General features: G+C 38.9%; 1 protein-coding gene across 1 annotated transcript in view; it reads left to right on the top strand.

Annotated features, from left to right (window-relative positions):
* Positions 1-26,162, top strand: part of LOC124788235 (translation initiation factor eIF-2B subunit epsilon) — an 89,292-nt gene that overhangs the window by 17,180 nt on the left and 45,950 nt on the right. The window contains exons 5-7 of the mRNA XM_047255418.1: positions 10,575-10,819; positions 14,174-14,296; positions 14,378-14,712. Of these exons, the coding sequence (XP_047111374.1) occupies positions 10,575-10,819; positions 14,174-14,296; positions 14,378-14,712 (703 nt within the window). The remainder of the gene's footprint in view (positions 1-10,574; positions 10,820-14,173; positions 14,297-14,377; positions 14,713-26,162) is intronic.

Below are 26,162 nucleotides of genomic sequence, written 5' to 3'. Positions count from 1 at the left end.
AAATTTTGACATTTTACTGATGAAATTTTGATAGTTGATGTGCCTTTGCTTTGAATGCCACCTGACTTCCATTGCTGCATATCGACAGGCAAGTGTTCATCATAACACCTCAAACTACTGCCTAGCCAAAAAAAGTCTAATGTGCACTCCACAAGTACTCTGTTATCTGAGTAACTGCTTCCTTTGTGTAGTGTACCTCTGACCTTTGAAGGGAGTCTACAAAACCCCATACAACAGCGCAGGTCTAGAAATCTGCTGCCACGATCATCACAGAGTCAACAAAGCCTTTGGTTGGGACTCTCCACTCAGCTCCAAACCAAAGGATTCCGATCAACTGTGAGAACAATGGTGCAAATTGTGAGCGCTACTTGCACCCCACACAAGGTCAGCAGACTTCACCACCTCTGTCCGTTGCCTGTACGAACTGAGGATGCCTCAGAACCCAAGCAACAGTTGTCGTTGGTGCTGACGTGAGCCACAACTTGCAGATGACTGCACCCTGCATGCTCGATAGCCACAGGCAAGGCCGCCTCCACATCTCAGATGAGGCCCCCCTGGTAGACACACTGAGTGGACATTGGCTTTCTTTCCAGACCTGAACACTCTCTCCCTAAGGGGCTCCATAACACACCTAACGTTGAACTCCCAATAATTAGTAAACCGCTCCCCCGTATACCTGCTCAGACCCTGCTGAGGAGTGGCACCTGTCCTCTCTCAGGGTGGATGAGTGAGACCAGGCAACTACTCTCCACAATGGCCCTGTGCCTGAAGCGACACGAACGCAGTTACACCCACCCACATTAAAGGCCAGTGTCGCGCATTCCAACATACCCATTGCAAGCACAATCCATTTCAAACACACCACGCTACTGTGATGTCATACAACATAACACATCATGGGTCAAAGCAGGTGGGTGATACCGCAAATGTTGCTTGACCCATACCAGTAGATACTTATACAAAAGAAACTTGGGTATGTGTGTATTAGTGTATTAGCTACTTGTTAAGTTACCAAATATTTCCCTCAAAACATGATGTTTCCTGTATGTGATTTAATTGCCTTGCACTATTGTTGAGACTAAGATCAAGTTAAGTTGCATTAACTACACAATTTTGAAGAAAAGAAATATTTTATTCAAATATTGTAATGAAACCAGTTCCTTTGGATGGAGTCTTTATAGGATCAGTTTGTTGTTCATTCATCTGTCCGTCCGTCTGCCCAACAGTTATGACCCCTTTTTCTCAATAACTGGTTGATGTATCAAGTTGAAATTTATGTCACATGCAAAGGTCTGCTTGGCGTTGTAAAAATTTTAAGCTTCTAAGTCAGTGCAGTCAAAAGTTACAGGCATTCTTTGATACTGGCAAATTCACTCATCAGAACCTGTAGGGTACTTCCTGCTTACCTAGAATCATGAAATTTGGCAAGAAGCGAGGTTTCATAGGACATGCAAAAAACCTGGAAATTGTTAATTTGTAGTTATGGCACTTTTTTTCTTTTTGCAAACTTGCACTGCATTTATAATCCAACAAAAATCTCAGGAACTCCTATAGGAATTTTGATGTAGTTTTTAGTAATAGAAAGATTCACAAGGAAGGTTTGTGTATATAATTTACAAATATTTCATGCAAAAATCGAGCAGTGGAGAAAAGCCAGGATGGAATGTAAAAGTATTATGAAAAGGAAAGTTGCTACTCACCATATAGCAGAGATGCTGAGTCTCAGATAGACACAACAGAAAGACTGTCACAAACAAGCTTTTGGCCAGTAAGGCCTTCGTCAAATGATAGACACACACACACACACACACACACTCACACACACAGCTTCAGTTGCAAGAGACTGCAATCATATGTGTGTTAGCTGCATTTTTGTGTGTGTGTGTGTGTGTGTGTGTGTGTGTGTGTGTGTGTGTGTGTGTGTGTGTGTGTGTGTGGTCTATTTTTGACGAAGGCCATACTGGCCGAAAGCTTATTTGTGACAGTTTTTTATTGTGCCTATCTGCGACTCAGCATCTCTGTTATATGGTGAGTAGCAACTTTACTTTTCATAATAAAAATATTTAATGCTAATTGGTTGAGGTATGATGAAGTGAAGTCCCCTGCCTCTGTGAAAACAATGCCTTTACCATCTAGCAGTGCAAAAGCCACCACGCATTGTATGACAGAGGGAACATTGTAATGTTACTAATTATTTCCTTTCCTGTTCCACTCACAAATAGAGAAAGGGAAAAAACAACTGTTGGTATGCCTCTGTGCAAGCCCTACTTTATCTTATCTTACATTTGTGGTCCTTATGCGAAATGTTTGTGGTAGCAGTAGGAATGTTCTGCAGTAAGTTTCAAATGCCAATCCTCTAAATTTTCTCAATAGTGTTCCTCGAAAAGAACTTCATCTTCCCTTGAGATATTCCCATCTGTGTTGCAGAAGCACCTCCATAATACTTGCTTGTTGATTGAACTTACCAGTAACAAATCTAGCAGTCCACTTTTGAATTGCTTCAAGGTCTTCCTTTAATCCAAACTGGTGGGGATGCCAGACACTAGAGCAGTAACCAGGAATGGGTCGCACTAGTGTTCTGTATGCAGTCTCCTTTACAGATGAACTGCACTTTTCTAAAACTCTCCCAATAATCCTGAGTCAACCATTTTCCTTCAGCACTACAATCAATACATGCAGGTTGCATTTCATATTGCTTTGAAATGTTCGACTAGATATTTAATCGGTCTGACTGTGTCAGGTAGCCATAATACCGACCACCGATCGCACAAAGACAGTAATAGCATTGTAGATCCTTTAAAGTAAAATAATACTAGTAGTTGATGCAGGATTGCCCTTGCATTATTTGTGGAAAGCTCCTGAAATCCCTTAAAATATCCATTGAAGCATTCCACAGAACAATTAGACATTCATGTAACAACAATGTTGATGAACATCTTGTACCTTTGAAGACAACACTGATATGTCATGATTACTTATGTCTTGTCTGTCTCCTTTAAAGTGAAGTGAAACAATTTACAGCATTTTTACATTATCTCATCTCTACCCTGAAAAAGCCATCTTGCATTTTGTGACAAATGTTATTTCTGGCACCACTATAATTTCCGCCCTTCCCCATCTGATTTCCAGTCGGTATACAGGAAGAACAGCAATCAGTTAACTTCTGTATGAGCCTTGATTTCTCTAATTTTCTCATTGCAGTAATTTTGGAATAGAATAGAACAAAGTCATATGACATTTATATACAAACATTTAATTGAAACATTGGTGACTCGTCAATGAATAATTTTATGCCTACATAGCTATACAGCAAAAAAAAGAGACATTGAAAAAAAGCATATGAATGCACCCAGAAGCACATTACAGCATAAAAAGATAAATACGTGTTACATTTCTTCCTGTTTCTTAAAATGTTCCACAGTGGTTGAAATTTTTTCTTGTGAATTATTTTTCATGTTTCTATCTGTTGTTTATAAATATGGACACACATAAAAAGAACACTTACCTCCATAAAAATGGAACTAGTGTATACATGTGGACGCTTAGATGCATAGTTTACATACATACATATTTCATAAGTGTGGATACATAAAAAGAATATACCTTCCTTAAAATAGAACATATGCATACATGTAGGACACAATGTAGGAAAAAAACCAAATTAAATATCTCCTACTTGTGTTCCTCCTTTACAAAATAATCCATACTAGTAACATTTGCTTTTTAAATATTTTTCAATGTTTGGTCCTGTGGGTTCGAGCTTGCAGTCCTTGAACTTTGGCCATATTTTATTGCTAAGATTCAAAGCCATGTAATATGGAGTATTTTCAGATGTCAGTCTGTGGCAAGGTTACATGTAATCTTGTGTATGCCTTGTTTCATAATCATGGGAAAACAATTTCCTTCAAAAAGATGTGGGTTTTTTAGCCCAAAGAGAAGTGTTTCATATGCAAACAGAGAAGGCATTGTCAATAAATCAAGGCTTGCAGATAAAGGATTGCATGATTGCTTATTGTTTGTTCTAGTCATAGCTCAAGTAATTTTTTTCTCTAGTTTGAACACTCCCAGATGGTTTCCTTTTTCAACACTCCCCAGGGGTATTCTTGCTTGTGTTTCCTTCCAACTAGAGCAGGCTGTCTCACCCTTATGTTGTATAACTACCCTCTGTTTTCTATTTTTAAGATAGGACGAGAACCAACTTAAAGATATTTCATGGAAGTCTTAGGAATAACATTTGTGGAATTTGTGGAGCAGCTGCTTATGGTTTACCATAACAAATGCTTTAGTGAGGTCACAGAAGATACCAGAGACTCTCCTTATTTTTGAGGCATTTGCTTTCTTTAGTGATCAGCTCATTAACAGCGTGCACAGTTCTTTGCCCTTTCCTAAATCCAGGTTAAGAATAATGATATGTTTTTGGGTACATTTTTTTAATTGGTTATACACTATTCACTCAAGTATTTTAGAAAAAATTGAAAGTATTGATTCGGGGCAAAAATTTCCTTTCTCCTCTTGTCTGCCCTATTTGTGGATAGGTTAAACTTTTGCATGTTTCAGCCTGTCCGGAAAACAGTCCTCATCAAGTGATTGATGTATTATGTAAGAGAGTTGGGGTGCAATATTATTATGGCTTGCTTTTATTATTTTTGTTGGAATTTCATCCCAGCCCACAGATGTAAGATTTTTAAGGGATTTTATAATGTTAGCCACTTCTTAACAGGTTGTACAAGTTAACTTGAATTCTCCTGGTCTGTGCCACATTATATTGAGGTTTATGTTTGGAGCCAGGAGATAATCAATTTTGTTTGATTCTTCACATATATGTCTGGAGTTTGTAATCATTTCCCCATCAATTGCTAATTTAGGATTAAAAGCTTTGTTTTTCCCAGCATCTACTTCAATGTTAACAATTTGCTATACAGCTTTTGATTTATTTGTGGCATTTGATATACAAGGGTGGTTTGAAAAGTTCTCAGAATAGAATAGAAAAAAAGTACTTACATCACTGAATTTTTTTTATTTTTCAATGTAGTCTCCTTGTAAATTAAAGCACTTGGTCCAATGATGTTTCAATGAGTTGATCCCATCTCAAAAATGAATTTTCTCCAGGCCTGCAAAATAGTTGTCAACTGAGGCTACCAATTCTTCGTCTGAAGTGAATCTTCATCCACCAAGAAAAATTTTCAGTTTTTGGAAGAGGTGGAAGTCTGACAGACCCAAATCAGGTCAATAAGGCAGGTGTGGCAACAATTCATACCTTAGTTCATGTAATTTTGCCATGACGACGGCACTTGTGTGCGGGTACACATTGTCTTGATGGAAGGTGACTTTCTTCCTTGTTAAACCTTGCCTTTTTTCATGTATCATGTATCTTTTGTTGCAATTTGTCCAGGAGGTTAGCATAGTATTCTCCAGTAATTTTTTGCCCAGTGGGGAGATAATCTTTCTTTCTTTGGTGGCGGAGAATCTGCATGTTTCCATTGCTTTGACAGTTGTTTTGTCTCTGGGGTACAGTAGAGCGCACCCAAGTTTCATCTGTAGTCACAAACCAGAGCAAAAAAATCTTGTTCGTTTCTCCTAAAACAGGTCAAACACTGTTCTGATATGTCCATTATCATGTGTTTTTGATCCAGCGTAGAGTCAAAGCACCCATCTTGCAGATAATTTTTTCATTTCTAATTCTTCAGTTACAATGTCATATACCCTTTCAGATGACATCTGGCAAGCGTGAGCAATTTCAGGCTCTTTCAATATGCGATCTTCCATGGCCATTTTCTGCACTTGTGCAATGATTTGTGGAGTAGTGACACATCTTGGCCGACCACTGTGCAGATCATCATCTAAGCTCTCCTGATCAGATTTAAATTCATTTATCCACTTGGCAACAGTTGAATATGAAGGAGCAGAGTACGCAAGTGTATTCTGCAAATTGGCATGCATGTCCTTTGCTTTCATACCTTACTTTACGAAGTACTTAATCACTGCTCAAATCTCGATTTTTTTCCATCTTTGCAAATCACTATGTGGGAACAACAACAGAGCCACATCACTGTTCCAGCTCTCTTCCAAGAGCAGTGATGTGGCATGTGTTTACGGGCAACAGTCCAATTTATATCACGTGAACAACTCATGGAACTAGCACTGACCTCTCGTGATTCCAAGAACTTTTCAAACACCCTCATATATTTACTGTCTGCCATTTGTTTTGCCTCTTTAACTACCCTGGCAAATACTCTTTTGTATTTGTTTGCATACCTGACAAACTCTGCATCACAGTTGATCTTTGCTTCCATATGTAGTTTCCTCTTCCTAATGCTAGAGATCCTGATGCCTTCAGTTATCCATGAGTCCTTTTTACAGTTTTTGTCATGTGCTGTTATAAAGGGGGAGAATTCATTGAAAACACTCATGAATTCTGATAAAAAAGCATTGTAGTGTGTGTTCACTGAATACCGGTTGCTGAACGACCAGAAAGTTTCATTTAGTCTTGAGACAAATGTTTTCACATTTTATTGGCTGAAGTTAGTGACTCGTTTTAGACACAGTTTTATCTAAATTTGACAGTGAAGTAAAAAGAGCTGAATGATCAGATATCCCTGATTCTAAGATGAACATTTCTGTATCGCCATAGTTGATACTGCTCACTATATTATCTATACATGTTGCAGAAGATGCTGTTACTCTAGTGTACTCACTAAAGTTTAATGTTAGACCAGTTGTAGATCGCAAGTCCTTCAGAGAAATGGCAAACCTGTCATCAGCTCTTACCTATCTGTTGAAGTCAGAGCAAGTTATGATATTTTCACATAACTTTTTTACCTGCAACCTACTCAGCAAGGGTTCAGATTCGTCTAGAAATGTACATGCAGCTGAATATAATTAATACACCATATTCCAAAAATTCAATGCAGCAGCTTTCAAATATTAACTCCTTAATCAATCAGTTAAAAGTTTGACTTCAAACCTTAATGAGTCCTCCAGTAGAGTGCATGATCGCCCAAAACCATTTTTTCTACAAAAACTCACTGCTAAATTGTAACCTAAAAGTGAATTTATTAAGCATGTAACTTTTACAGAATTTGTGTTTTCCAGAAATACTTCTAGTTCATGCAACTTGTTCATCATTCCTACTGATAGACCACCTATATTAAGGTGCATTATGAAATTATTATGAACTAAATCAAACAGAGAATCATTCAGTTGGTCATCAAATGTGGCACCTGCATGGGTCTTTAATTCTAATTTGCATTCCGGTGTTATTTTGTTTCTTTTGAACTAAATTCCATTGGAACTGGTCCATTCTGTTCGTTTCCCTGTGAAGGAGCACCCGGCACAATATTAGTTTTATTTCTACTTTTATTGACGAGAGAAATCTCTTTAAGAATATTGCCTATGTTAGACGCATTACCATATTTGTTGATATGCATTCCATGATGCGTAAAACAGTTTCTTTCATAGTTAGTGTTGTATATCACCTTAATAATCACAAAATTGGCGCAGAATCTTTTCTGCTTCAAATTAGTTAGTGCAATTTCTTTGTTAAGGTACGGCCAGGCCGGTAGGTCATACTTTAGGGGCAAAGTTCTTATGATGACACTGGTGAAATGCAAGAACTGCAGCACTGTAAACAGCTTCTTTAATAAAGGCACTAGCTTCATTTCTGAAGACAATATTAGCCCCTCCTATGAGCACAACACAATCGGTCCTTGTGAGATCAGAACATTCTTCGTTAACACTCACCATTCTGCAGTCGAAATTTGCTCCAGGTTTTATGGTGCCAGAAACTTGAACACTGTCGTTCACATTGTTTATCAATAATTCCAGAATATTGCATGCATGACCACCGCAAGTGGACAGAAGTAATATGTTTCCTAAATATTCCTGAAATATACTTTCTTAGAATTTTAACCGTAAATTTCTCCATGATGTGGGCCTTTTCTCCACTACTGTCTGCAACTGGAGTATGATAAACATCTTTATAACACTCTTGTGCTTACTAAACAAACCAGCAATAAATTGCGTCACTCTTTATTTCATCTTTTCTATTAATCCCTGTAATAAGGATCTCAGACTGAGATATAATATACAGAGAAACAGTCAGCTTTTTTTTCTAAAAAAAAAAAGCCTCTACTTTTGTGGATGAATAATGTTTTATGAGGACTCTTCCACGAATCTCAGCCTCGCACCTGCTTTTCCCGCAGTTGCTTTTATGTGTCTCCATTCTCTTTAGTTTGCTACAGGAATGTGAGACGGACAAAATCATTTGAGCTATGGGGGGTTTTCAATAGAAGTGGGTAAAATTGCAAGAAAAATAATACAAAACTAGCTTGCAAGCTATTTTTAAGGAACTGGCACACTCTTCAAACGTACAGGAACTAATTCTCAAGTTCCTTTTGTATTATCTTTCCTCCAGCTTAAATTATTTGTATTGAAACCACAGCATGTCTTGACACTTCCTTTCACCATGGCTCAAATGGCTTGATACATCTCATGACAATGATGATGATGATGATGATATTTGGTCTGTGGGGTGCTCAACTGCATGGTTATCAGCAACCATACAAATTCCCAAGTTTTACACAGTCCAGTCTCGCCTCTGTCGCGAATGATGATGAAACGGTGTGGACAACCAGCCCCGAGTGGAGAAAATCCCTGACCTGCCTGGGAATCGAACCCGGAACCTTATGAGCCAGAGGCAGCAACGCTAGCTGTTATACCACAAGCAGTGGACATACATCTCATCAGACATTACTTCTGAAGTGTTATTACTTTTTAATTGTGTGCATTATTGACTCGTCTCATGAACCTTACAAATATTTAAGGAAATCTTTGATTTTTTGTGCAGTTCCAGCTCCATTGTTAATTACTATGCCAATTGTAATTTTAATTGATAAAATGGGATGTCTGCTAAACATAACACATTCTCTAATTTCTTAACATTTTTATTGTTTTTAATTCTTTCTCTTACCAAATTTACATTGTGTTTTCTAGAATCTCTTGTAAATATTTCCAAATAATGTTGTTTATTCACTATATTCTATCAGGTTACTTAGCTAAATAACTGCCTTCTTTATCTTAGTCTATGTTTTCTTCATTTTTCTCCATTTAGAAAACCAACAATGAGTTTCACATTTTTTCATCTATTTCCTGTAATTTGTTCCACTTTTTTGTTAGATCTATTATTAGGGGTTTTGGTAATGAAGAAGGGACAAAGAGCTTAAACAAATTCACCAACAGTTATCATGCTGCAGAACTGTGATGCATTTATGAACAGCAGAAAATAAAACAAATGGACACTATGGAATAACTGCAAGTTTTATGACCAAAACTTGAAAACTTCATATATCGGTACTTAGTTTCCAAACCTTGGTTCATGAGCCATCACCAACTTTTTGATATTGTTGCTGCCATCATCAAATTTCTATTATTGATAAATTTGACTTCCAATAATGATTTTTGAACTATTTTGTTGCAGTGTGTGTTTCTGACTTTTAAGAAAGAAGCAAAAGTTGTTTGCGTTTGACATTTGCATTATCTACTTTTTAGCCAGAGGGGAAAATTATAATTGGTGACTGGATCATGAGATGACACTATAATTTCTCCTGTAAAGAACCCCTTTTTTTCAGAACCAGATGAATGTAGCACATCTTTTCAGGATACTTAGGGTCAATGCAACCTACCAATACTGGATATTGACTTTGTCCTATAACATGATAGTAATATGGTTTGTGACGTCATATGTGCACAGCCAGGAAGAAAACAACACCAACAATATTTCTTTTGCGTTTGCATAGTGTTTTGGGTTGTGGGTTGCGTTGAGAGGCTGGTTTGTGGTGTAGCCTTGGGTATATGTAAGGTTAGAAAGTGACAGTTTGGTTGTAGGTTGGTTATACCAACGAATATGAATAAAAAATCTTAAGTGTGCTGACATACTTATCTGTACCATAGCCTGAAGTCTAGTTTAGGTTGACGATGTACATTTAGTTGGCACAGTCATATCAAACACTTGAATTGATCTGGTACTCAAGTGTTAAGAAATTATTTTTGTTTCCGCTGCTGATAATGGTGCAGGAATGTTCAAGGAACAATAATATTAGCAGATGCAATAGCAGTGTCACGATGTCAAACTGTGACAACCAGGAAGCCTTCAGTTATATACTTAAGCTTAGTCTACTTACACAGTATTTTATTCAGGACTTGGACATTAAACCTCATAGGCCCAACCAAACGGAAGACAAAAGAGCTACAATGGACTTTTCTGTGTTTACATCTACAAAATGTTTCTTAAATTGTGAGGTGCTTTAAGTGACAGAAAGGAAACCAAATGTATGATTAAAATTGTGCTTATTTGTGTTTGTGTGTATGGGAAAAGGGGGGGGGGGGGGAGACAACGTACACTAGTATAACAAGTACAGGAACTTAACTGCTCATAGTATCCGAAGAACACTTTGGACAAACAATGACCAGAAAATACATAGAATAAATCACTCAGTTGAGTAAAGCATCAAGGATTTCCTCTTCCATCAAACTGGAAAGGCTTACAGAATTAACTTTTTGTTTATTTTTTATTTCAGGAAACGTTTATGGATCATTCACAGGTGGAAGTTCTATATAACCTCCAAGACACACAAATCTGTATTTGCTCTCCTGCAGTCCCACCATTGTTTTCAGACAACTTTGATTTTCAAACACGTGATGACTTTGTACGTGGGTTGCTTATGAATGAAGAGATACTGTCAAGCACAATTTACTACCACAAACTGCAGGGGCCAGAATATGCCTCTCGGGTTAGCAACTGGCACATGTATCAAGCAGTCAGGTATGCAATAAAACTTATTATGTTACAACTATTGTCACATGATTGTTTTGAGTATTTTAAAATTCTTGTGTTTTTATTAAAAATTACTATTTAGCTGAAAGCACATCAACATTCATACAAAATGTAATGGAAATATTACTTTTAGCTTTAGGTAAAAAGAGAAGAGGGGTTTGGAGGTAAAGGAATGATCAGAGATTAAGACTGGCCTTTCAGTACACCCTGGCCAAGGGAAATACAGCAGAATGGTATAATATAAAATTACTAACAAAATCACAACAGAGGACATTTGAAAACTTGGGACAGTAGAAGTAGCTTCATCCTAGATAAAATCTACTTCATCAAAAGGGGTGCAAGCTGTATCAGGATCATTATTATATAGTAGCATATAGTATTCAACTGTTCAACTTTCGTTTTTGCCACAATGACAAGTAAGCTCCCAGTAAGAATGAACAGCTAGTACTCTCTTATCTACACCTATACTCTACAAGCCACCTTATGTTTTGTGGCAGAAGGTACTTCTTATAGCACTTTAATTCCCTCCCTTTTCCTGCTCTACATGTAAATGGTACATGGAAGCTGTTCCTTTTATTTTTCTTGTCACATATTCTTTTCTCATGCTTTTGTGAATTTTCTATTTTCTGTTTATTGTCTTTTCTATTCTTATATTTCTTTATTGTTTCCTTTTTCATGATGTTTCTTCATCCTTTTCTCATTTACATTTCTTTTCTCAGTCTTTCCTTAACATAACACTAACTCATCATTTCCCATCTCTGTTTCTTCCAACATCTTGATCTGCTACTGCTTGTTGCTTTTCTATTTTTACTTGATTGTAATATTACTTCTTTCTGTTGTTTCTGGCAAACATATTTTTTCTTCTTTCCACTTCCTTATGCCATATGTTGTTGTCATTTTTCATTTTCAGTGTGATATCTTTCCTTTTCCCCATGTTGTGGCAACTGGTATTAGATATTATAATTTGTATAGTTTTTCTGGTATTTTGACATCTAATGAAATGAGAAAAAACAATTATTTGTTTTTAATCATTCCATAATTTTGCTTGTAATATTTATATTTGGTGTTGGTGCATATGACAAAGTAACTCTTTTTATGTGTACTCTAGAGTCAGAAAGGAGAATCTTTTCGTCATTTGGCCAAAATTTCTTTTCTGATCATCAGTACCTGTTCACATTTATTTACACTGAAGATGAAAATTTTGATGATTTGCCTTTGTGTTAAAGTGAATTCAGGAAACTGAAACAGTCCCAACGTTGTAAGAAAGGTAAAAGGTCTGACTCATGACTTCATTGGAATTAAGGTTAACAGTTGATGATTGACATGAGTATTTTTACTGAACTAAACTAGTGAGAGATAGTTACATTTCAAATCACCATATTCCAAAGACAGTGCCAGTTATGAACCATGTTCTGTAACAGTGATGTCATCTTTTGAAATAGATGACTGGGATAGACGCAAAATGTAGAAGTATGTGATAAAACGATATAGTGGCAGTTTTATACCTGTTATCTCAAAAGGCCTATGAAGCACCAATGACTTCTGTAAAAATAAACAGTTATTGTTGCAAATTGAGTTGCACACATTTTCAGTATGCAAAATGCAGTTAACATTGAAACAATGGATTACAAGCAGAACCCAGTCCTCCTCCTCCTCCTCCTCCTCCTCCACCTCCACCTCCACCACCACCACAACTGCATCACCATCACAATACTTTTTTGTAGAAATGATTTTTTGAGAAGCCCAGCTTTATTAATGTAATTAATACTGTTCCACAGAGAAATAAAATTACAGAGATAGATTGAAAGGTCGGTGATGTTAAAATGCCAAAACTCTTTAAAAATCTGCGTTATTCTCCATAATAGTCTGTTAACTGAATACTTTTGTGCGGTACCTTGATCTGCACAAAATAGGATACTTTTGAAGTAATACAACATCGTTCACTGTGTTATACTTCCACCAAATCACTTTTTTAAGGCTTCAGTGAAAAAAAGTAGTCACAGAATTATAATCTCTGGAGAACAAACTTTGATAGGCAGCAGTTCATAGTGCAGTTATGTCAGTTTATATTATGATATTATCTATATCAACCACATACCATGACCTGATTGAATAATCATTGCCTTCTTTAGTGTTTGTAAGAGAAATTCTAATATTTTGATTAACCCTCATTCTCTTACTGAAAATAATTTATCCCCATTCTATAGACCACAATGTAGTGCTTGAAAAATTTACATTCATTGTATTTCAACATTTCCAGTGACTACTGGGTAATTCCGTACTATTCAGTTTTGGCTCATGCATTAGCAGTCATGGCACTCGCCTTGCTAGCAGCTTCCTGATACCAACCTTTTTCTTTTTTTTTTCCTTCTGTCGTATAAAATACGTATTTGCTTAAGATGATGTCTTGCTCTTTCATGGAAGTCTACTTGACAGTGATCCAACACACATGTGGGTTCTGTTGACCATCTCTTCAGTTTCTGTATCCACTGAATGTGGCTAGGCATCTAGCAAGACACGAGAATGAAATTAAGTAAAGTGCATTGGACCATCAGATGCAGTTGAACGGCATAACTTTAATACTCTCTCAGGCTTTATTTGTTTGCTTTATGCTGTAGAGGTAGTGGTCAATCTTCACTTGTAATTATCATCATATTACAGATTTTATATTTAATGTTATCAAAGAAAAGTGCATTTATTTACTTCACATATTCTTAAAAATTTCTAATGAAGTAAACAAATTTATCGGAGTATTCGTAAATAAACACAGTGTTACAGATAAAACAAAATATGTGAAATCAACAGAAAATGTGTGGAAGAGCAACAATATCAAAAGGATAGGCTGCCACTCATCACATGGGGGTGGTGCTTAGTGGCAGACAGGCACATTGAAAAGAGACTGCTAGATATTATTAAGAGAGAGTGTGTGTGTGTGTGTGTGTGTGTGTGTGTGTGTGTGGGCGCGCGTGCGCGCGCGCGCGCGCGCTCGCGCACACACATGTGCGCTCTGTTTACATTTACTGAAGGACTTATTCTGATAACTATTGATGTGTGGCAGCCTTTTTTTTTTCAATGTGCCTGTCTGCCACACAACACCTCTTCTTTGTGGTGACTGGCAGTCTATCTTTTCATATTGTTGTTCTATCTTTTCGTATTGTTGTTCTATCTTTTCATATTGTTGTTAATAAAATGTGCAATTTAGAGTCAGTATCATTTCGTCACTGACTTACTAAATGTCCCTCATACTTTCACTTTTATGTTTCTACAAATTAAGGAAAAAAATACTTAGAATAAAACATTTGAAGTAAGTAACAAAAAATTCATATGTACATGTTTTTCCAGCCATGATGTAATTCATCGATGGACGTACCCTCTGGTTCCTGATAGTCCATTCAGTAAACAACAGGAACCTTACATGTTTCTGCGGCACCATGTGTACCGTAAGAAAGATATTACATTAGGCATGTAAGTGTCTGTAACCACTAAATTACGTATTATTAAGTCCAGAATATGTTCATAAACTTGTCAAGGTTATGATGATTACAGGGGCTGCATTCTGGAAGAAGACGTTGTAATAGATGAGAAAACAAATGTAGGAGAAAAAACTTATATTACACAGTCTGTCATTGGTAAAAACTGTACAATTGGGAAGAATGTAGTTATGACCAATGCTTACATTTGGGACAATGTGATTATTGAAGATGGCTGTCTTGTCTCACATTCAGTAGTTGCAAATGATTCAGTATTAAAGAAGGGCTCAAAACTGGAAGAAGGCTGTATACTGGCACCAGGAGTTGTTGTTGAAGAGGAGTCTCATTTTAAAGGTGTAAACCTTGTAGCCAGCGCTGTGGTAGTAAAAGATGATTTTGGACATGATAAAGGTAAGAAAATTGTGAAAGTTTGTTAATTCTGTTCAAAATAGTTTTAACCTTATCTTGCTGCTGAGCTGATACGAGATAATGTAGAATGTATTTCAAGTTCATTGAGACTAGATATATGGTTACTTTTCCAGTTTTACCAAGGCTTTATTTATAATGTAATAGTGTAGAACAATCACAAATTATGTTACCACCAGGTAACAGATGAAGAAGACGTTGCTAACATAGCCATGTGGGAATTTCCACACATGGTGGTTGCAGACAAACAGTCAAGGTGGACCAGCTTGTGAGACAGTGCAGTATGGCCTAGGAAAACATGACAAAGAAATGTTTACCAAACTTTTGATGTCTGATGTTATTGACTGACGGAGAGCAAGCCACTTAACCACAATATTAATACAGTCTGACACAGTAATTCGCTTAAGACATTTTCACAAAACCTCATGAACATAACAGATACTGAAAGTTTGGTAAATGTTCAGTTGTCACATCTTCCCCTCTCTGACTTGCATCGTATTGTGTACTGGACCATGGCAGTAGGTTTAGTCAGCTACTGCTAGTGTACTGCATATTCACAAAGAAATCTACAAAGAGAAAAGAGAGAGAGAAAGCAGCATTATGAATGATAAGAGCTGGTTCAAATTAATATTCTGCAGTATTCAAGTTACTTAGATGTTCTGTGAATTATACAAGGGTCATCCAAAAATCAAGAAAACATAATTGCATGAAAAGCCATATTGGCCACAGATACAGCAATCTTTCAGCTATGTTACCCTCAGTTGCTCAGAGCTTTTATTCTCTGGGCACGGGATTTTTGACCCCAGGTTTCCTGAGCTGGGGACTGGTAAGCATTGCCAGTCCTCTTATCATGGAAGGCTCTGGTCCTGCTTCAGTGACCATCCAGTGGTGTGGCGGTGGAATATTGTGTGCCACAGGAAATGGGAATGTTGACTTAACCACCCTGATTGCGAGCATGGTAAAATCCTCAGTGCAAGGTGAGCTGCTTGCTGATGAGATGCATGGCTCTTGAGGTGGAATGGTCTTTAGTGGGCATCCCCTGAGGAAACTACTGCATCTTTATAATGCTTATTCAGCCAAGCGTGTCTCTGTCTTAGTGGACCATTATTTCCCTAGCTGTTCATGGGACCGAGATTGGCCCCTCAAAATTTTCATACTCTCCCAGCGGAATGGATAGGCCACCCAATCACACAAGAGGTCTCATGCGATGAGCCCTCCAGATTCTGAGTTTCTCCAGTGCAGTTCACTATTTAGTAAGAGAACGCATGCTGCAGGTCAGACTGTGGTTTTGATATTTAAAAGGAGAGAGTAAAGCTAGGAGACCATGTCCCCTTTTTACATTCAAAAGGATTTAGAAGGGATTGCAGGTACATTTAAATCTGTTAAATAGTTGTTCAGCGGGACACTGCTGGTCAAAACCTCAAGTTGGCAACAAGAGACAGATCTGCAGAAAGCCAAAAGCTTTGGGGAATGTGGCACTGAAACCAAGCTGTACACTACATTGAATTACAGCAAAGGTGTTGTGACAAGCAGGGATCTGGTGGACATTCCCAAAGACAAACTTAAAGCTGAAGGTATTGTTGACACTCAAAATATATTGGAAAGGGTGGATGGCGATCTGATCAAGTCAGATTTCTTTGTTCTTACTTTTGACAGCATGACACTAGGCAGGTTTCCTTTGCCCAAGTGTAAGAAGCCACTTGTGGCAAATGTGGTAAGGCTGCCCACGAAGGAGTCTTGTATTCATCTCCTTTGAAGTGTGTGAATTGCACTGGGAATCACCCTGGCTGGAGTAGGAACTGCAGTGTATATCTAGAAGAATTGAAGATACAAGAGTTTCAGACTACAAAGAGCATCCTGTATGGTGAGGACAAAAAGATGTATAAAGCCACTCTGTTCCCTCCCCTCCTCCCCGCAAACACACACACACACACACACACACACACACACACACACACACACACACACACACCCTACCTCCTCTGCTTTGGTTCTTAAACAGCTAGTTCAGGAAACCGAAGTCTCCCCAGGGAGAATATTAGAACTAGAGTCAAAGACAAAGAGTCAGCTGCTGATGGAGAAGGGAAGTAAGCAGTCTGGCAGTGTAGACTTCGCTCTCTCTGAAGTCTCTTATGATTTGACCTCGGAGCGAATAGTCCTTCATGTCAGCCTAGGGCACTCATCTCACACCAAGACTGAGCCTCAACCCCCTGTGGGTTTCCCTTCCTGGTGGAAAGACTGGCTGAAAGTTCTACCCTGATAAAAGGCTCCCATACTACATTGCAACATCAAAGGGTTCAGGACCCATGTGGAGGAACTGAAACTTCTTGCACAGGAATACCCCCTGTGCATGTGTTTTTTCAGGAAACACATTTTAAAGAATCTGATGCTCTGTATTACGGAGCTATACCAACCTGCAAGCAGTTGCAACTGAAGTTCATGTGTGTCATAGGATCACTGTCTGCTTTTAGTATCTACCTCCACAAAATGTGATAGATTTTGATGCTGTAACAGACCTTGTAGAACATGTCCCTTGACCATTTCTCATACAGGAAGACTTTAATGCCCACCATGTATTATGAGGCTTGACCTCTACTTGGCCTTGGTATCAGATTTTGGAGAGCCTCATGACATCTCACAAGCAGAGCATCCTCAGCACAGGCACTCCCACTCATTTCTGCGCTTCTACTTGGTCATCGTCAATTATCAACCTCACTTTCTGCTCTCTGACCATTGTGGACTCTGTTAAGTGAGAAGTCACTGATGATCTTCATTTCAGTGGCCAATTCCCACTCCAGTTTCACCTGCTGGATGGAGCTCTCCCGGAAAGGATGCAGCCATGATGAGTGATAAGCAGAGTTGACCGAACCCTATTCAGCCAGCTGGCTGTGTCTGAACACCGCAACAGTGTCCCGGAGTGAGGGAACTACATCACATGAGTGATCCACCACGCAGCTGACGACTCCATACCAAAGCCCTCAGGTCATCTTTGGAGGCAACCTATGCCTTGGTGGACTGATTAGTGCCATTCAGTAATCCAGGTCAGGCTGTGGCACTGCCATGGCTTAAGTGCTGCCCAGTGGTGGAAGATCTAACAGGCTTTCAAATGTCAAGGGCCAAGGCTCGATACATCATCCAGGAGAGCAAGAGAAGGGCATCACAAGCATACCTGGATTCTATAAATTGTTCCAGTTGTTCTACAAAAGTATGGGAAGCCATTCGGAGGATTTCCAGTAAACACAGTTGTTTCCTGGCAGTAGCGGTGCTGAAACAGAGGTATCTCCAAACAATGTCCAAAGAGATTGTCCAGATATGGCAGAGCATCTTGCAGCAACTACTGCCATTGGCAATGCCAGTCAGGATGCAGCATTTCACCACTAGTGCATGACTGTGGAGAGAGGCCAGTTGGTCTTCAAGTCCAACAATTCTGAGACATACAACTGCCCTTTCTCCATGTGTGCGGTCAATTCTGCAATGTCTGAGGTTCATGATATTGCATCTGGTCACTACCAAATCCAGTACAGCAAACTTTGACATTTGCCAGTGTCAAAGGCAATCCTCCTTAGATATTGTAATTGATGCAGCATGCAGGCCATTTTACCAGCTCATGGAGAGAGGTTGTTTGATACCTCTCCTCAAACCAGGTAAGGACCGAAGATGTCCCTTTAGTTAATGGAGCATCACCTTACTGACCTGCGTAGGGAAGACCCTGGAACAAATTGTTAACTGTTGTCTAGCCTGGATGTTAGAGGCCAGACAACTCCTTAGCTGCTCTCTACATGGATTTGGGAGCTTTTGATACATTGTCAACAGCCTGATCCTGCTAGAGATGGCTATCCAGCTGGCTTTTCTAACCAAACATCACTATATTGGTGTATTCTTTGACACCACTAGGGTGTATGACACAATTTGGAGACACAATATTCTATGGCAGGTCCACCAAAGGGGCTTCCATGGGCACCTCTCCAGCTTTATATGGTCCTTTCTGTCTTAACGACGACAGATACCCAGGGTGGGACTGACTTTTTGAAACCACCTGTACTTTAATATAGGTTAGGGTAGCAGGTATCCCATCCAACGGCCATTCAACCTTGTGGGCCCTTTTTTCCGAGTAATCAATTGAATTCTTTTTAATAATTTTGCATGATGTTCTAGAGCCTTGAAACTGACATTAGCACATATAGCGGTGCTGTAGTGTAGTGGTTAGCGTATGAACCTGAAGTGCGGAACTGCGGGTTCGAATCTCATTAAGTGCTTAATATTTTATTTTTAATTTTTAAATTGTTATCAAAATGACTGATCATCATTTTTATTCAATTAATTGATTTTAATGTAATTATTTTTTTTTAAATTGCTAATCCTGTGTCTCATTATTTTAATCATTGTATTAACTTTTTCATTTGCTCTTTTTTTTCTTCCTACCATTGCTTTCATTTTGAATCATTGTGTGCAAGATTTTAATTATTTTCATGTATTTATCACAGTATTTAAACATTCGAAAATGTTGACATATCAATTAAAAAACAAAAGACAAAATAATCTATTTACATTGGCTGTGCAGTGATGTCAAAAATGTATTTTTTTTGTGTGTGATGCACATTGTTTTGGATGCTAACCTTTGTACAAACATTTAAAACATAAATTCCTGTAACATTATTGACAAAATAACCCAAATGAAGATTTAAGTGAAAGAAGGGAGCAGAATGAGGGATAGAAATAACAAATGCAATAACATAAACAACAATATATAAGACAATCAAATGAAAGAAATTATATCGAAATTCATGCATCAGGTGCACAAAGATTCCAAATAAAAAGAGGATAGGAAGGAAAAATAAGAGTAAATGTAAAATTTAATATGATGATTATAATGAAGTGACAAAGGATTAGAAAATTAAAAAAATGCTTTTATACCAATTAATTGAATAAAAATAATGATCAAAGTCATTTTGATAACTATTTTAAAACAAAAATGAAAATTGCAGAGCACCTAGATTTGAACCTACAAACTTCAACACACAAGGCTCATATGCTAACCACTGTGCTGCAATGCCGCTGTATGAGGTAGTGTAAGGCTTTGCAACATAATGCAAAATTATTAAACTGTTTTTGTCTATTACGTGCAAATGAGGGCCCACCAGTGTGATTGGCTGCAGATTGTTATACCTTGCACCCTGATCTACATCACTGTACAAGTGGTATCAAAAACTCCATCCCATCTCTGGGGACTTCTCCTTGTAAGCTCTTTTTTAGGCTCGGAATTGGTGACAAGCTGTTAGCTTATTTTGAGCAGGGGAATGGGGTTCCTCAGGGCAGTTTTTTACGTGTTACCCTCTTTACTGTAGCCATAAACAGTATTACATCTATGCCGAGGGGTCCTGTACAGTGCTCCTTATTTGCAGATGATTTTATGATTTTTTGTTTCTCCTTCAGTATTGCAACAGTGACTCATCAGTTGCAACGGCCTTCTTATCTGAAGATTATTGACACTGTCCACTATGAGGGGACTAGGCTGGCTAAGGGTGCTTACAAGCCCTGCCCCATACCCAGTCTCTGTGCTGAGGCTAGTGAACTGCCACTTATCATCTGGCTGCAGCTCTTCATTGTACGTGAGGTATGTAAGTTCCTAAGTACTCCAAATTCACTGGCATGCCTTACCATTACTTGTCCAGCTGTGGAACGCCCCTTTACCAATCATCCATACCCAGTCTCTGTGCTGAGGCTAGTGAACTGCCACTTATCATCTGGCTGCAGCTCTTCATTGTACGTGAGGTATGCAAGTTCCTAAGTACTCCAAATTCACTGGCATGCCTTACCATTACTTGTCCAGCTGTGGAACGCCCCTTTACCAATCATCCATGGTCAATGAAGCTGTTTGGAATCGGCGCAAAGGGGGGAACTGGCGTCACTTGGTGTAGAGTAAGTTCAACCCCAAATCCATGATTTTAATCACCTGCCACCCTAGTTACTGCAGATGTCCAATGTGATTTTAGATTTAGTGCTGTACAGGTAAAGTTTTTAATACATTGTGTTATGACATTTTAACTGAGCACCACAACTCTGTACCCATATTTATGGATGGGTCTAAACAGGGGGACTCTGTCGGTTGCTCCGTTGTTCCCCCTGATCGTGTTTTAAGTTCCGATTGTCCGATGAGTTTATTGTATTTGATATGGAATTATACACTGTCTTGCGGGCACTGGAGCAAATGAGATGTGTTATGGGTGCTAAATGCTTTGTCTGTTCAGATTCCATGAGTGCCCTTCACTCTCTACAATACTTGTCCCAGTAGATAAGGTAATCTAGAATATCCAGGACACCCTCCTGCGACTGCAAAGGCTGGGGAAGGAGGTATATTTCTTCTGTGTGCCTGGGCACGTAGGTATCGTGTGGAACAGAAGAGTGGATGTAGTGGTCAAGTAGGCATGTTGAGATCCTCAGTTAATTCAGTGTGCCATCCCCCTGCATGCTATCGCCCACTGTTGAAGTGCAGAGCCATGCATCAGTGGGAAGAAGAGTGGCTGGAAGTGACAGACAGTGAGCTGTGTCTGGTAAAGGCCACATCACCATGGCGTACCTCCTTCCAGCCACACAAGTGGAATGAGGTCTTTCTTACCAGTCTTCTTATAGGCCGCAGCCCCATGGTGCATGGTTTCAAGATCTGTGAGAGGACCCTCCAATGTGTGGTGGTTGTGCCGTACATATCACTGTAAGCTTAATTTCATTAGATTGTGTTTTATTTTCAGACCAGAGTAGCAGATTTGCACTCAAAATAGAGTAACATTCAAACAAATTTGGTGAGAATTTTGAAGGCTTGAGTGACATATCCAGCTTCTTTCCTAAAAATTTTGGGAGGTTTTCTCAATGTGTTAACATGATGAGTGGCTCACGTATTTCCCTGTGCCATTACTTTAGCTCTTCTGTCATTTTACTTATGTTTTAATCCCAAGTATAGCACCTTTTATGATTTCTACCTTGTTTTACAGCATGTGAGGTGGAGTGATTGTGTAGGGCAACAGGAGTGAGAAGGGAGTGAGTGTTATTTTGTAGGTTTCACCCGACTGTGTGATAACCTTTTTACCCATTTTATGCACATTCATTTCTTTTAATATTTGTAGGGGTGCTGATAACCTTGCCATTGAGTGCCTGTGAACTCAAAAAACAATGAGTGCACGCACTTGCACACCCACCCACCCACACACACACACACACACACACACACACACACACACACACACAGCTATTTTTTGACTATTCATCATCAGAACTGAGACAGTGTCATATTGTGGAACCAACTTTTATATTCCTGTGTCAGAGAAGTCTGCTTTAGTCACAATATCATATAACAAGGATTACAATAACTGTGGAAAATGGCTTCTGAGCTCCATAATTATGGAACGACAGTTCTTCACAATGCACTGCCCCACCAGCTCCACGAGCTTGTCACTGCTGATGGACAGTAACCCACGGCCCTCTTCAATGCAGACTCTCTGACAACCTTCAGATAATTGTTTGCACCAGTGATGCACCATTTATGTACACTTTTACACACAATGGTTTGAGGGAGGAACAGTTGCTGGTAAACCTCCTTGTGAGCTCAAATCTCTCTAATTTTACCTTCATGGTGTTTTCACAACATATGCATATGGGGAAGCAATATTTTGCTGGACTCTTCTAGGAATGTATGGCATTGGTACTTTAACAGTAAACCACACAGTGATGCAGACTGCCCTTCTGCAGTGGCTGCCACAGGAGCATACTAAGTGAACCTGTAATGAAATGCATTGCTGTTCTTTGGATTTTATTTGTTTGCTCCATCAGTCTTATATGGTGTGGATCCCAGGCTGATCAGCAACATTCAAATATTGGGTCAAACAAGAGTTTTTTTTAAGCTACCTCTTTTTTGGGTGGACCTTATTTCCTGAGAATCATCCAATGAATCTTGATCGTAAATACATTACATTTGTTTATGTTGTGGGTCTGTTGCCAGTCCCTGCACTGAGTGATCGTCCTTTACAGGTGTTCCTGAATTTTGCTACAATTGTTTATTGTTGCAGGATCATCTGTGTAAAACCTTATGGCACTGGTGCCATTATCCACTAGGTCATGTATATGCAGGATGAACCAGAACTCCACCGACAAACTTTCAGTGCCAGTTGTTTGCTTTCAGTGTTTTGGGAGGAGGTAGTATGGACCAAAACAACAAAAAGTGGCCAGTAAACATGGGCTCTAAAATGTATACCTTAAGAGCTATGAACAAATGTTCAGTAGAAGAGATGTATTTCACAGTAGCAAAGATGAATAAGTGCTCATAGCTCTTGAGTTGTGCATTTAGGCCCCGTGTTTACTAGACATTCTTTCCTTATTTCAGTCCATCCTGTTACCTCCAAAAGTTTATTGGTGGAGTTCTGGTTCACCCTTTATATTGTGAAAAGTGAAGATAGAACAATACTCTCTTGGAATATGATTGAAGTTACTTTTACATCTGAAGATGTTCCCTGTTGAATGACATGCTGTGATCTGTTCACTAGAAACTCTTCAATCCAATCACACAGCTGATTTGATATTTGTTCACTCACACTTGTTCATCAGGTGGCAGTGCAGTACTGTATCAGATGCATTCTGGAAGTCGTGGAACACAGCATCAACCTGGGTGCCGGTATCTACTGCTTTCAGGGTCTTGTGGATGGATAGAGTGATTGTTGTTCTTTTTAATACATGTTGATTCCTACAGGAAAGATTGCTGGTCTTCAGAAATGTCATAATATGTGAGCATAAAAAGTCCAAAATTCTGCAACATACCTGCATCTGTTTGACAACCTTGATTGAAAACAGGAATGACCTGCACTTTTTTCCAATCACTGGGAATGCTTCACTCCTCCAGTCACCTGTGGTACAACGCTGCTAAAACAGGAGCAAGTTCTTTCACATATTACGTGTATAATTGTATTGCTATCCCTCTATTGAGCAATTTCAGTTGCTTTTCTAACCTATGGTCACTTATTTTGATATCTGTTTTCTGATGTTCATGCGGTGACGTAGAGGGGGAACTACAGTGTGATGTTCCTCAGTGAAAAAGTTTTGGAAAAAGAAGTTTAGTGTTTCTGCTTCCACTATATCATCCTCCGTTTTGCTGCTATTATGATCACAGAGTGTCTGAAATAAGTGCAGAGTGTCTGAAATAAGCAGAAATATCTTCCTGCCTTTCTGTTTACAGCTGTATTCAGTATGCTGTAATGGCCATCTGATCACTGTTTTATGATCACTGGTTCCTTGTTCTGCTCTTATTGAGATGTAAGTTTGGGCCTCTTGGTGACAGGAGCTCTGATAAATTACATTTCACCAGTTCATTCTTTGATTAGTTGATGAAGGCAATTTTCGGAAAAGGCATTTAGAAAAATTTCACATGATTCCCTGCCCCTTCTATCCACCTTAATAACTTGAGTCTCCCAGTCTGTAGCTGAATCTCCACCTAATGCTATAACATGACCAGGAAATTTAAGCAAAATATCCTCAGAGTTTCCTCTCGAATGTTCTACCAATACTTCTCCTGAGACAGGGGATCTATAAAAGCAGCTTATGACCATGTTTGAGCCACATTTTAACACATCTTCACCCAAATTACTTTACATTCAGAATTTATGCTGTGCTCACTAGATATTGTATTTTTTATGGTTATAAATATGCGTCCACCACTGGCATTCAGCTTATCTTTGTGATATACATTCCAGTCGGAATTTAGAATTTCATAGCTATTTCAATCTGGTTTTCAGAAAGGTGTCTGTCCCTAGTGCTGTGTGGGTAAGTTACAGTTTATAAGGAAGACTAGTTGTACAAAATTTCTATAGATACCCTTCTCCAGTTTGTCATGAGAGATGCTATGCTCTTTAATTAGTGGGGATAGTAGTACTTCCTGTCTGAAATCAGAATGCATCTTGTCAAACCTGTGTTGGGATTTATATATCCTCAAAGAACCACATGTGCATTCCACACACAGCCCACTACCCTAATAGCCAGTTCATGCATGTAGTGCACATCTGCCCTGTTAAGGGGGTCCTACAATTCTCCATCTTATAGCAGAGGTCGATAAACTGCATCAGATCAGAACAGAATCATCTGAGCCTCAGATTTAAGTGTTTCACTCAGCTCCAAACCACAGGACTGCAACTGGTTCTGGTAATTATGCTGCAAAATGTTATCTCTGCTTCCACCCCATGAGCAAGGCTAGCTGTCTTTGCCAAAACAGTCAGCCACTTTTAGGAACCAAGGGTGGCCTCCAATCCCAGGCAAAAGGTATCATCTGCACCCACATGAGTCATGATTTGCAGTTGGATGCACCCAATGCAGAGCCTGCTCCACATGTCGGACTTGAACCCTCCAGCAAGTATGCAGGGTGGATGCTGCCCATCTTTCCGAACCTGCCCACTCTTCCCCAATGAGCTCCATCGCCCTCCTAACATTGGAGCTCCCAGTAACAAGCAATCCCACCCTCTTTGTTTGATGATGAATTTTGATCAGTGCTACATTTTGTACATTAAGAAACTTTATTACAGGCCAGACCTAACAGTTGGCAGGAGAAAGAATAAAAGAATCACTGTTTTCAGCCACCACTGCAGTGCTGCTGACAACAGTGAAGACTTGTGTAGTCTTCATGTGATTCTGATGTTATATTTTGTCATGCTTGTGCTATAGTAATAGCTAATATGTTTACTTTTTTAAAAAAGTAGGAGAACTTAATTTCTGGATGACTCTCGTAACCCAAAGATTGCAGGGCAATCTTGAGTTTTCAAAAGAAAGTAGGTCTAATGTGTTACAAAAATGTATAACATCAGAAACTTCTTTTAAATTTGCGCTCATGCTCTAGGAGCAGCTTCTTTCTGTAGTAATTAAAATGTCATGCTTCTCAGGGTTGCACCCAGCTATTTCCTAAATTTTGAATAAAAATTGTCAGCAATATTAGCTGTAGACTTCCAGTGTAAGGATTCTGGACTGTTCTGCCAATGACCTTGTCAAAGAAGGGTTAGGAAAGAGGAGAGAGTTTCAGGGCAACTGCTTGCCCTAGAGGTGGGAAACTGCTACTTAAAGGTAGAAGAATCAGCAGTGATCAACAGGATAAGATGAAAGATAAAAGATTCCAGATTTCTCCCCTATTCAGTTCTCTGGAAGGGGTGCCAAGAGGGAGCTAACTATGAGAAAGAGGCTGAATGACCAATAAAAGGATAACACACTACAATTCAAATAGCAGAATATAAGAAGTTTGATTGTGGTAGGAGAGCTAGAAAATGTGAAAAGGGACATTCAAAGTTTCAGTCTAGATAGGTTTCCTAGAGGGCCTCAGTGAAGTGAAATGGAAAGAAGGTAAAGATTTTTGGTTAGAGGAATGTAGGATAATATCATCAACAACAGAAAACTGTGTAATGGGAGTATGATTAATT

Source organism: Schistocerca piceifrons, chromosome 3 (assembly GCF_021461385.2).
Source record: "Schistocerca piceifrons isolate TAMUIC-IGC-003096 chromosome 3, iqSchPice1.1, whole genome shotgun sequence".
Classification (NCBI taxonomy): Eukaryota; Metazoa; Arthropoda; class Insecta; order Orthoptera; family Acrididae; genus Schistocerca; species Schistocerca piceifrons.
The sequence above is the reverse complement of the archived record's forward strand: the minus strand, read 5'-3'. Positions and strand labels throughout refer to the sequence as shown.